Raw genomic sequence first — 13,447 nt, 5'->3', positions numbered from 1 at the left:
CTCACCAGCATTCTATATAGCGGGATCATAATCTCCCTCTTCCTGCTTGTTATACCTCTAGCTATGCAGCCAAGCATCCTACTTGCTTTCCCTACCGCCTGACTGCACTGTTCACCCATTTTGAGACTGTCAGAAATCACTACCCGTAAATGAGATTATGTCTCACTTGACATAATCATGGAGTACATCAGAAGCCAAGATCTAATTGTCAATTTGTGAGGATGCCAAAAGAGCTCTCGCTACAACCTACCAGTCCTATATAATCCAATACAACAGTGACTGCTGCCCAGGACCTTCTCCAACATAAAAAAAAATGCTGTAAACCAGGGGTCTCCAACCTTGGCAACTTGAAGACTTGTGGATTTCAACTCCCAGAAGTTCACAAGTCTTAGATTTGCCAAGGCTGGAGATCCCTGGAATAAACAATTGCTGGCATGCAAGAAAAAGGAAACCATGAGAAACAACTGGACATCTTATCCAAACAATCAGCCTTATTCTGGTACATCACATCAAGCTCCCAAAACAATGGTCCATTGATGATGGACAGCCATATCCTCCCTGGAGGTCTGAGACGCACTCTTTTGGGGAGCTATATACGGACACCGCTGGGAAATATGAATGTCCTAGCCAAACTACAGAAGGTCTAATTTTAGGGGTTTTTTAAGATGAAGAAACAGAGTTTAATTTAGATAGACCAGGGGTAGGCAAAGTTGGCTCTTCTATGACTTGTGGACTTCAAGTCCTAGAATTCTTGAGCCAATCATGCTAGCTTAGGAATTCTGGGAGTTGAAGTCCACATGTTATAGAAGAGCCAACTTTGCCTACCCCTGAGATAGACCCATAATATATTTAGGCTTAAAGAATGCATAATCATTTTCAAATCGAGCATGGTTTCAGGTCACCTACACAAATACATCTATGCAGTTTCCTGGTGTGATGTATAAATGAATTGTCATTGCTATATTCTGTTTTTTTTCCTCTTTTCCTGGCTTCCTGCTCTTCTGGGTATGGTACCTAACTTCCCAGATGATTCTCCCATCTAAATCTTAACCAGCGCTGGCCCTGTTTGGCTTTTTAGGTCACCCAGAATCTCTACACTCCCCATGAATGTACCAAGTAGAATTCAGAAAACCTTGTAGAAACAGTAACTAGCCTGGGGCGATGCCTGAAGCAACGTGGTTTGTGATTTCTATTTGCATTCTCTGTATTACCTCAATTTTCATGACCTTTAAAAGGAGCATTTAAATCAATATAAGAGGGGAAAGCATGGGCATTGCTCCATGCAGTTTATATGAAGCGAGGTGGATGAAAAGAGAGAAAGTAGAACAAATAGAGAAGAGGGAAATGGGAATATAAATGTAGAAGGACAGAAGAAGTAGCTCAAAGTATTTTGCCAATTAAGGGGAAATAGATTTCTTTCCTTCCTTCCTTCCTTCCATCCCTTCCTTCTTTCCCTCCCTCCCCTCCTTCCCTCCGTCCCATCCTTCCCTCCATCCCTTCCTTCCTTCCCTCCCTCCCCTCCTTCCCTCCATCCCTTCCTTTCTTCCCTCAATCCCTTCCTTCTTTCTCTCCATCCATCCTTCCTTTCTTCCTTCCTTCCTTCTCCATCTTCCTCAGGTATCAGTATTGAAAGGATCACTGAGGTTATCGGAATCAACCCCAGCTCAGTGCAAGAATCCAGTTTAAAATATCCACAACAGATTGAATACTCATCCTCTCCCGGAACCATTCCAACAAACTGGAGTTCTCACCTAGCTTGGCAATTGATTCCAGTGTCAAATTGTTCTAATGGTTAGGAGGTTTTTGCTAACATTCAGTCAGACTCATATATAGAATCCAATCAGGCATTTATTCCTTCATATACTTATATGGGATAAGACCATGATGGTGAGCCTATAGCATATTTATTTATTTGTTTGTTTGATTGATTGATTGATTGATTTATATGCCGCTCCTTTCCGAGGACTCGGGACGGCTTGCAACATATAAAGAACAGTAAAATACAGTGTCTAAATCCAATTAATTAAAACTAGGTAAATTAATCTAAAATCCCCAATAATGTTAAAATTCTATCATACCCATTCAGACAGCAATCATACAAAACATTGATCGGACAGGGGGCCAACATCTAATCGCCCCAAGTCTGGCGGCATAAATGAGTCTTAAGACTCTTGCAGAAGGCGAGGAGGGTGGAGGCAATGCAAATCTCTGGGGGGAACTGATTTATGAGGGCCCCCACAGAGAAAGCTCTTCCCCTAGACCAGTGTTTTTCAACCAGTGTGCCGTGGCACACTAGTGTGCCGCGAGATATGGTCAGGTGTGCCGCGAAGCTCAGAGAGAGAAAGAAAACGAGAAAGAAAGAAAGAGAAAGAGAGAAAGAAAGAGCAAGAGAGAAAGAAAGCAAGCAAGAGAGAGAAAGAAAGCAAGAGAAAGAGAACAAGAGAGAAAGAAAGCAAGAGAGAGGGAGAGGGAGGGAAGGTGGGAGAGAGAAAGACATAGAAGGAGGTAGGGAGGGAGAGAGAAAGAGAGAAAAAAAGAGGAAAGAAGGAAGAGAGAAAAAAGAGGGAGAGAAAGAGGGAGAGAGAAATAGAGTGAAAGGGAGGAAGAGAGAGAATTTTTTTGTCCAAACTTTTTTTAGGGTCCCCCCCCAAATGTGCCCCATGGTTTTGTAAATGTAAAAAATGTGCCGCGGCTCAAAAAAGGTTGAAAATCACTGCCCTAGACCCCTCCAAACAACATTGTTTACTTGATGGGACCTGTAGAAGGCGACTCTGTGGGACCTAACCGGTCGCTGGGACTCATACAGCAGAAGGCGGTCCCGCAAATAATCTGGTCCAATGCCATGTGACCAGGTTCTTAAGTAGAAAAATTTTGTAAGAAGAACCAATTTTTCCCATAGGAATCAATGTAAAAGCAAATAATGTGTGCAATTGGGGAAACCACAGGGAGGGTGGAGGCCCTGTTTCCTCCCAGGAGATTCCTAGAGAGGCCTCATGGAGGCTTCTCCCCACCTTTTCCGCCCCTGTTTCCTCTCAGGAGATTCCTAGAGAGACCCCACGGAGGCTTCTCCCTGCCTTTTCCGGTTATAGTTTCGGAGGCTTGGGTTTGTAAGTGAAAAATGGTTCTTGAGAAGAGGCAAAAAAATCTTGAGCACTCGGTTCTTATCTAGAGAAGTTTGTAAGTAGAGGCATTCTTAGGTAGAGGTACCACTGTATAGAAATCAGAAACACACCACAGATGGAATGTAACATGAAGTTTGAACGCAATACTATTAGATTATCTCATCAAGCTCACGTCATCATGATGTTGTCATATGATGTATCTCAGCTTTCCCCGCTTTGTTAAAACGGGAGTGGGGGTGGCAAGCACGTGACACTTTGGACCACAGATTTGACGCCCCTGTCCTAGACCAATGGCTACATGATGTCGTTACACCATTGCAAGCAGACGAGTGAAGTAGCTCTTAGGATTATGTTGAACCAGTCCACTGTTGCCGTTCAACAAATAATGGTTGAAACAAGTCTGGCTTATACTAAATCTGGCTTTAATTTTCTTCTATCTGGGTCCCCCCAGACGCCAACACCAACTAAAAAGAGTATCCAGACATGCTGATAAAAAGCAAAGTCATTTTATATCTTTGAAAACAAACACAGAGAACAAAAACTGTTCTTACAAACTTGAATGCTATGAAGCTTCACAGAAGAGTCACGACGGCCAGACAATACAACAGGCTTCTTCCTGGCACACACACCACTGTAGATAATAAAACCCACACCTCCCCTAAGTTTTCAGCCTTCGAAGTCACAAGCCAGAATCAGAGACGCCAAGGATCGAAGCAAGGTCACAGGACTCCCAAAAGATAACTCTCCACAATACAGGAAGGGCGGGCCTGCCTTTTCAACCTTTCTGAGGAGAACCACACCCAAACCCAGCTGTTGCCTATTAGGGATGGAAATACCTGACTAATTGTCCCCTTCGTTGTGCTGCCCTTCTCTGCCTCATATCTATGATGGCTTGTGCATTCTCATCTAATGACTCCAGGCTACTCGCTGGGGAGAGCTCCCCCCCGGGGGTCTCAGGCTGTTCTCCCTCCTCCTCGTCCTGACATTCCTCTTCCCCGTCTGCCTGGTTCTCCTCCTCCTCCTGTTCCTCGTCCTCCCCCTCTGAGCATGGAGCCGGCAGAGTTCCAGCCGTTCCCTGAGGAGCCTCAGACTGAATCACAACAAATTTCAACAGGATATACGAAGATTAATCACTGTTTGCATTCTCAAATTATTCATAGCGGCAGGTTCGAATGTGTTCTCAGTTGGGAATCTTGAAGTTATGGACACCATGCTGAGTATGAAATACTGTAGCTGTTAGGGGGTCGCTTACAACCTGATTCTTATTACGAGAAGATAGCAATTTAAATGGTTTCAAAATCTATTTTTTATCAAGGGATACATCAATGATGCAAATTAAAGTTGCAAAGCAGAATGGCCTTGGACCATTAGCACGGTTGATTCTGTTTTCATTAATCTTGCAGATATCACCAGTGAGATGGTTCACAGCTTTGAGAAGTTCCTTTGTACAGTGATACCTTGTCTTACTAACTTAATTGATTCCAGGATGAGGTTCGTAAGGTGAAAAGTTCATAAGACGAAACAATGTTTCCTATAGGAATCAATGGAAAAGCGATTAATGCGTGCAAGCCCAAAATTCACCCCTTTTGCCAGCCGAAGCACCCGTTTTTGCACTGCTGGGATTCCCCTGAGGCTCTTCTCCATGGAAAACCCACCTCCGGACTTCTGCGTTTTTGCAATGCTGCAGGGGAATCCCAGCAGGGGAATCCCAGCATTGCAAAAACGGGCGTTTCGCTGGCAACGGAAGTCCGGAGGTAGGGTTTCCCAGCGAGGGGAGCCTCAGGGGAATCCCAGCATCGCAAAAACAGCGCTTCGCTGGCAATGGAAGTCCGGAGGTAGGGTTTCCCAGCGAGGGGAGCCTCAGGGGAATCCCAGCATCGCAAAAACAGGCGCTTCGCTGGCAATGGAAGTCCGAAGGCGGAGTTCATAAGGTGAAAATAGTTTGGAAGAAGAGGCAAAGAAATCTCAAAAAGTTCATATGATGAGGGGTTCGTAAGACGAGGTATCACTGTATATAGTGAGGTTTCTCTGCATATGATGGATGTAGGCTTTTAAGAGGTCCTTCCATAAAAGAAAAATGACGCAATTAGGAGAGGTCTACATGGACGTACAGAAGTGCATAGAATCCTTATTTCTTCAGGAGCAAAAGAAAGTCTTTTTTTAAAAAAAAAAAAATTAAAGTAGGAAATTCTATTCCAAATTGTTCCAGAAATGTTTTTTTCAGATTTTCTTGTTCAAAAACTAGGCTAACGAATGAATATGTTGTTATTTTCAGTGTACATATAAAGTGAAGATTGACGTGCATATTAAGATTATAATATTCTGGCTGCCCCCATGAATAACAAACTAAGCCAGAATTATTTTTGTGTCTTCTTAAGCAAATCACAACATGTTTGTGTGGGATGCTAAGCCCTAAGGAGGGAGTCCACACATCACATTAAATCCAAACCAAACAAATTAAGATTTAATGGAGTGTGGGAATTAGCCATTGTGTTAGCTTACACTCCATGTTCCCAAATGCTTTGTATTAACTCTGTTCTATAGTATGTGTCAAGTCTGAATTCCAGTTACGTAAATATGTAGTGTTTTCTGCTTCAAAGTCTTTAATTTTCTGTAATGGGGGAAAAAGACCTGTATTTAAAAATATATTTGCCACGTTTAACAAAAATGTAAACATATGAACAAGCGAAACGTCAGCTTTCTAAAGCGTGTGAAAATAAACATTTTTGTGACACGATGCTCTATCCGCCTTTGTTGATATTAATTGCATTATGGACATCTGTTTGCAAAGTGAAACGCCTCTTGGGTTCTGAATTGGCGCTTGCTGAGACTGCAAGTTTTCAGGTTTCCAGATGGGAATAGAGAGATTATTTATAATAGCTCTGCAAAATTCCGTGCTGCAGCATCTTTACATCTCCTGCAGTGATGGGCTCCTACGGGTACGGTCAGGTACGCAGTACCAGTAGAAAAAAAATGATTTTTTTTTCTTTTTTCCCCTTCTGGGCTCTGGGTATGTTTTTCCTATCACAGTAAATGAGGTGGAATGGATATACAGTGGTACCTCATCTTACGAACGCCTCTTCTAACAAACTTTTCAAGATACGAACCGGGTGTTTAAGATTTTTTTGCCTCTTCTTCCGAACTATTTTCACCTTACGAACCCAAGCAGCTGCTGCTGGGATGAAGGGGTTTCTTTTCCCCCCCTTTTTTGAAGAAAGAAAAGGGAGGGTCAGTTTGGAGGAGTAAAGATTTTGCATGCTTGCAAAGCACTGAAACGGTGTCTTTTTGAGAAAGAAAAGGGAGGGGCAGTTTGGAGGAGTAAAGATTTTGCATGCTTGCAAAAGCACTGAAACGGTGTCTTTTTAAGAAAGAAAAGGGAGGGGCAGCTTGGAGGAGTAAAGATTTTGCATGCTTGCAAAGGCACTGAAACGGTGTCTTTTGAAAAAAGAAAAGGGAGGGGCACCCCCCTAGCCTTTCTTCCTTCCCACTCACCCTTTAGCCTAGCCTTGCTTCTTCCACCTGCCCCCTTTAGCTGCTCCTCCCTGCCCTCTGTTCGCCTCCCTTCTAAAGTTTGGGATTTTCCTGAAGGATTTGCACGCATTATTTGCTTTTACATTGATTCCTATGGGAAACATTGTTTCATCTTACGAACTTTTCACCTTACGAACCTCCTCCTGGAACCAATGAAGTTCGTATGATGAGGTACCACTGTAATTTTAGAAGAAATGTATGTGTGTGTGTATGTACATACACATTCAGTTTATATAGTAGATAATGTATATTTTTGTGTGCCTGTTTGTAATATGTATGTACACATATGGCATATATACATAGGATTAAATAGTATATTTTGGATGTTCAGTAATAGTAAATAGATAGGGAAATTGTATCTCTTTGAGGCGAGGAGAGGCCAGGGACCCTAACCCTAACCCTTGACATGACTGACGTCAAGTTGGCCATCTTTAATTCAATTCAATTCAATTTATTAGATTTGTATGCCGCCCCTCTCCAAAGACTTGGGGCGGCTCACAACAGTAATAAAACAATATTATAGCAAAACAAATCTAATATTAAAGAAGCATATAAAACCCTATCATATTAAAAAGCAAACAGCACATTCATACCAAACATAAATATTAAAAATATTAAAAAGCCTGAGGGAAAAGGTGTCTCAACTCCCCCATGCCTGGCGGTATAGATGGGTCTTGAGTAATTTACGGAAGACAAGAAGGGTGGGGGCAGTTCTAATCTCCGGGGGGAGCTGATTCCAGAGGGCCGGGGCCGCCACAGAGAAGGCTCTTCCCCTGGGGCCCGCCAAACGACATTGTTTAGCCGACGGGACCCGGAGAAGGCCAACTCTGTGGGACCTTATTGGTCGCTGGGATATGTGCGGTAGCAGGTGGTTCCGAAGGTACTCTGGTCCACTGCCATGTAGAGATTTAAAGGTCATAACCAACACTTTGAATTGTGACCGGAAACTAATCGGCAGCCAATGCAGGCTACAGAGTGTTGTAGAAATGTGGGCGAATCTGGGAAGCCCCACGATGGCTCTCACGGCCGCGTTCTGCACGATCTGAAGTTTCTGAACACTTTTCAGAGGTAGCCCCATGTAGAGAGCATTGCAGTAATCGAACCTTGAGGTGATGAGGGCATGAGTGACTGTGAGCAATGACTCTCTGTCCAAATAGGGCCGCAACTGGTGCACCAGGCGAATCTGGGCAAACGCCCTCCTCGCCACAGCCGAAAGATGATGTTCCAATGTCAGCAGTGGATCGAGGAGGATGCCTAAGTTGCGAACCCTCTCTGAGGGGGTCAATAGTCCCCCCCCAGGGTGATGGACGAACAGATGGAATTATCCTTGGGAGGCAAGACCCACAGCCACTCCGTCTTGTCTGGGTTGAGTTTGAGCCAGTCACATGACCTTTAAGCCACCCCAGTCACATGATCATCAAGCCACTCCCACTTGGTCACATGGCCAGCAAGCCACACCCACAAATTAAGCCATGCCCACAGTGTGATAGTAAAAGAAAATTGTAGCCACTGATCTCCTGCCTGGAGTTTGCACATGCTGAAATATTCTCCAATGTTAAGAGATGGATTCCCTGTTCTTCCTTATCTTAAATTATCTTATCTGCAGTCCAAGTTAAAATACTTCCCGGTCATTCTTAAGCAGGCAGAGAACTATTGGGAAGATGGATTCCCTGTTCTTCTTTATCTTCCTTATCTTATCTACAGCCCTAGTTAAAATGCTTCCTGGTCGTTCTTGAGCAGGCAGAAAACTATCTGGAAATAGAGGATTTTTTTTTATGCTCACTAGCAATTCCTATCTTGTGAGTTATCTGCTGAGTGGTGTCCGCTATACTGCTGGGTGGTGGCGGTATGAATTTGGAGATGCAAGACAGGTCGAGCAAAATCATTGGTAAAAGCCTCCTGCTTTCTGTTAACAGCATGAAAAGCCATTTACAGATCATAAGATTGTTGTAACTGGGGCATACATTTGGGGTGGGGGGGAGTGAGGAAATGGCTACACTTTCAGGTAACTTATTTGCAGAGCCTGATATCTCTCTAAACCTGACGGCTGATCCACAGGGAGGATAATTTTCTTAGTAAAGTGGAAAGTTTATCTCATTTTTTACCTGGCAGTGATCAGCTTCTGGATGCTCCCCACCCCACTGTCAAACAACTCTTCTGGACAGCTGATTGACAGATAAAAAGGCCGCATTTTTAAGTGGCAGGCCAAAGCATCTCCCCTCTCACTAGATTTTTATAAGGCAAATGGAAAGAGCCAGGTAGACATGGTCCTTCAAGCATCCAAGATCTGTGTTAGGAAATTGCATCCAGAAGTCCCATCGGCAGCTAACCAGTGCAGCTCACCTAATAAAGGTGTAACGTGGGTGAACAGGAACCACTCATAACCGCCCGTATCACTACGATTTAAAGTTATTTGCAATTTTCAGGCGTTCTTCGAGGGTGACCCATATAGAATGCATTGAAATAGTTCATGAAGTACAGACCATGGGACCAAGACATGAGTGACCATATGTATTTATTTATTTAATTAATTAATTAATTAATTGAATTTATATGCTGCCCACTTCCTGAGGACTTAGGACAGTTTACAACAATAATTATAAAACAATATAATCAGATTAAAACATTTCATAATTTAAAAAATCATAATAATGAATAATTAAATTCATAATAATAAAAAAAACATTTCATAATAATACATTCATACACCAAACATCCCAATCAATTTGTGTCTCGGCCGGATATGTCAATTATCAGGGCCCCCAGGTCTGCCGGCAAAGCCAGGTTTTCAAGGCTTTTTGGAAACCCGTTAGGGTGGGGGCCATGTGGACCTCAGGAGGGGTTTTTTTGCGCTGCTGTGATTTCCCTGAGGTTCCCCTCCATAGGAAACCCCACCTCCGGACTTCTGTGTTTTTGTGATGCTGCAGGGGAATCCCAGCAGGGGAATCACAGGAGCGCAAAAACGAGCCAGTGAAGGGAGTATCAGTGAAATCGCAGCATCGCAAAAACACCAAAGTCCTCGAAACCCCACCTCCGAAGCTCTGTGTTTTTGCGATGCTGCGATTTCACTGAGGCTCCCCTCGCTGGGAAACCCCACCTCCGGACTTCCGTTGCCAGTGAAGCACCCGGTTTTGCGCTGTTGGGATTTTCCTGCAGCATCACAAAAACATGGAAGTCCAGAGGTGGGGTTTCCCATGGAGGGGAGCCTCAGGGGAATCCCAAGAGCGCAAAAACGAGCCAGTGAAGGGAGTATCAGTGAAATCGCAGCATCACAAAAACACCAAAGTCCTCGAAACCCCACCTCCGAAGCTCTGTGTTTTTGCGATGCTGCGATTTCACTGAGGCTCCCCTCACTGGGAAACCCCACCTCCGGACTTCCGTTGCCAGTGAAGCACCCGGTTTTGCGCTGTTGGGATTTTCCTGCAGCATCACAAAAACATGGAAGTCCAGAGGTGGGGGTTCCCATGGAGGGGAGCCTCAGGGGAATCCTAGCAGTGCAAAAAAGGGTGCTTCGCTGGCAACTGAAGTCTAGAGGCGGGACATCCCAGCGGTGGCAGTTTGTTGGTAAGGTGAAAATAATTTGTAAGAAGAGGCAAAAAAATCTTAAACCCTGGATTTGTATCTCGAAAAGTTTGTAAGACCAGGCATCACTGTATTAAGTTAATGGGACATCTCATCCTCCTCCACCTGATCTTCCTTCTTTAGAAATTGCTTGGTGCTTTCCATATCAGTTAGATATCTCTATTGCAGCCAACAAGGAAGATGACATAGAGAGGAAGTGAAAGGGTCCACGTAATTCGTAAATGAGATATTCATCTTTTCTGACAGAATAATTTGCTTTTCCCAGCATGAGACTCCCAATAGCCGTTGGGAAGTCCCTGGAGTGTGCATTGTCCATATGTATAATAAACATTACTGTTTTTCTGTTATTTTTATCAAATGTTATCATTAAAGAATAGAATGCTTGTTTTGAAATCAATCAAGCCAGATAAAATGATCAGGTGATTTCATCTATCTCCAAGATTCAGATCTGCAGGGGGGGTTTTGTGACTACCGGTAACTAGAAATTGTCAGGGGGAATAAAACATTTCTCTTTATTATTCGCTTTGGGGATCTGTCTCTGTATGTATTTAATCAGGCTTCTCAAGGACAGAAACATTATATGAAATACAGGTAACTGAGATTATCTGACAAAGCCAAGACTTTGTACGATAATTAAAATATAATTTAAGGTGGCTGTAAAAACTGCCTTGATATAAATTTATTTATTTTATTTATTTATTAGATTTGTATGCCGCCCCTTTCCGTAGACTTGGGGCGGCTCACAACAAAAATAAAACAATTCAAGACAAATCTAATAATTTAAAAACATTTTTTAAAAACCCCGTTATTAAAGCAGACATACACACAAACATACCATACATGAATTGTATAGCCCCGGGGGAGATGTCTCAATTCCCCCATGCCTGACAGCAGAGGTGGGTTTTAAGGAGTTTACGAAAGGCAAGGAGGGTGGGGGCAGTTCTAATCTCAGGGGAGAGCTGGTTCCAGAGGGTCGGGGCCGCCACAAAGAAGGCTCTTCCCCGGGACCCGCCAAACGACATTGTTTAGTTGACAGGACCGGGAGAAGGCCAACTCTGTGGGACCTAATTGGTCGCTGGGATTTGTGCGGCAGAAATGTCAGTGATTATACTGATTTAATAATAAATCATTCTAAATCTTTTCTATTTTGTTAACAGACCAGAGACGACTTTCTGGGTCAGGTGGATGTGCCACTTAATCATCTTCCGGTAAGAACTTTTTACAACTTTGGCCTCTCTATTTTGTAGAAGGTAATTCAAGAATGATCTAAGTCAAAAGTAGGCAGAATTTGTATGATCTTGACTGTTTTTTAATTAGAAATGCACAAAGTTCACTTTGTCAAGCAGACTTTCTCAACCATGACAACTTTAAGATGTGTGGACTTCAACTCCCAGAATTCCCCAGCAAGCATGGCTGCTAGCTGGGAAATTCTGGGAGTGGAGTCCATGCAACTTAAATGTGATGGTCGTAAATGTGAGTGATGGTCGTAAATGTGAGTGCCAAAACTGCAGTACTTTAATGTTTTCATAGGTATATAAAAAAATCTGAAATGTGTGTGTGTGTGTGTAATAATATATATATATTATTTATACATACATACATACATACATACATACATACATACACAGTGATACCTCATCTTACAAACGCCTTGTCATACAAACTTTTCAAGATACAAACCCGGGGTTTAAGATTTTTTTTGCCTCTTCTTACAAACTATTTTCACCTTACAAACCCACCGCCACTACTGGGATGCCCCACCTCCAGACTTCCGTTGCCAGCAAAGCACCCGTTTTTGTGCTGCTGGGATTCCCCTGAGGCTCCCCTTCATGGGAAAACCCACCTCCGGACTTCCGCGTTTTTGTGCTGCTGCAGGGGAATCCCAGCAGGCAAATCTCAGCAGTGCAAAAACGGGTGCTTCGCTGGCAACGGAAGTCCGGAGGCGGGGTTTCCCAGCAAGGGGAGCCTCCGTGAAATCGCAGCATTGCAAAAACACAGAGGTCTGGAGATGGGGTTTCAAGGACTTTGGTGTTTTTGTGATGCTGCGATTTCACAGATGCTCCCTTAGCTGGGAAATCCTACCTCCAGACTTCCGTTGCCAGCGAAGCGCTTGTTTTTGCAATGCTGGGATTCCCCTGCAGCATCGCAAAAACACAGAAGTCCGGAGGTGGGGTTTCCCATGGAGGGGAGCCTCAGGGCAATCCCAGCAGTGAAAAAATGGGCGCTTTGGCTGGCAAAAGGGGTGAATTTTGGGCTTCCACGCATTAATCACTTTTCCATTGATTCCTATGGGAAACATTGTTTCGTCTTACAAACTTTGAAAATTAAGGGAGACTAGCATAGATCTATTTCGGCCTTATTTTGTCCTCATCAGCTAGCCATACCCTCACTGGGACTTGAACTTGCAACCTTTGCTTTATAAGGCAGAGGATTAACCTCCTAGGCTACAGTATCCAATGCCTTCAGCTCTGTACCAGGGAAGGGTTATATATATATATATCAGATTTTTATTTAAATCTGAATAAGTTATAGCCTAATTTTATAGGGTCATTTAACACTAATAAACAAATTAAACTGAGACAAAAATGCAAATTTTGCTATAAAAGTAGGAAGTCTCTTCATCTTTTTTCTCTTTTTCATAAGTTTTAGGATTTTATTGATCTTACTAGGAAGAAAAGGAAGTATGAACATTTTGTAATGAATATGAACATTAGTTAAGAAGTTAACTCAGTAATTTAAATGGAAACTAGCGTGTTTTTAAGGCCTATTTTTTTCCAGTGTCAAATTGCATACAAATGTTATAATTGCATACAAATTCTTGCACATAGTTTTTTCAGCTTGCCTGTGGAATAATTTTTTTTCTTTTTACCATTGGGATTGTGGTGGCTCAGAACTATGTTGCATTTTGACAAATTAAGGATTTCACATGGATCTGATATTTTAAAGAAAACTATGTATTTAGATGTGCCCTGAGTAAGAAAAGCCCAGATTCTCCTGGGTTCCAAAACGCCTTTAAAATCCAGCTCTATCCCCAGAGTGTTGACGAAACCCTTGCCTTGTTTTGATTGATTGATTGATTTTGTCCAATACACAATGAGGGTTTTAGTGGATAGACGCATAGTAAAATACATAATGAAGGTTATAGAGGATATACTCATAGTAAAATATATCTAAGAAAGAAGAGAAGAGAAGATACAGGAATAAAACATATC

The 13,447-nt window shown here is 42.9% G+C and overlaps 1 protein-coding gene across 5 annotated transcripts in view; it reads left to right on the top strand.

Annotated features, from left to right (window-relative positions):
- NEDD4L (NEDD4 like E3 ubiquitin protein ligase) overlaps window positions 1-13,447 on the top strand; it is a 441,323-nt gene that overhangs the window by 320,734 nt on the left and 107,142 nt on the right. For all 5 annotated transcript variants that reach the window (XM_070743513.1, XM_070743512.1, XM_070743511.1 and 2 more), the window contains exon 6: window positions 11,393-11,443. Coding sequence is in view for 2 of the 5 variants with exons in the window: in XM_070743511.1 (XP_070599612.1) it covers window positions 11,393-11,443 (51 nt within the window). In the remaining 3 variants the exon portion in view is untranslated. The remainder of the gene's footprint in view (window positions 1-11,392; window positions 11,444-13,447) is intronic.

This window comes from Erythrolamprus reginae, chromosome 2, assembly GCF_031021105.1.
Source record: "Erythrolamprus reginae isolate rEryReg1 chromosome 2, rEryReg1.hap1, whole genome shotgun sequence".
In the NCBI taxonomy this organism is placed as follows: domain Eukaryota; kingdom Metazoa; phylum Chordata; class Lepidosauria; order Squamata; family Dipsadidae; genus Erythrolamprus; species Erythrolamprus reginae.
The sequence above is the reverse complement of the archived record's forward strand: the minus strand, read 5'-3'. Positions and strand labels throughout refer to the sequence as shown.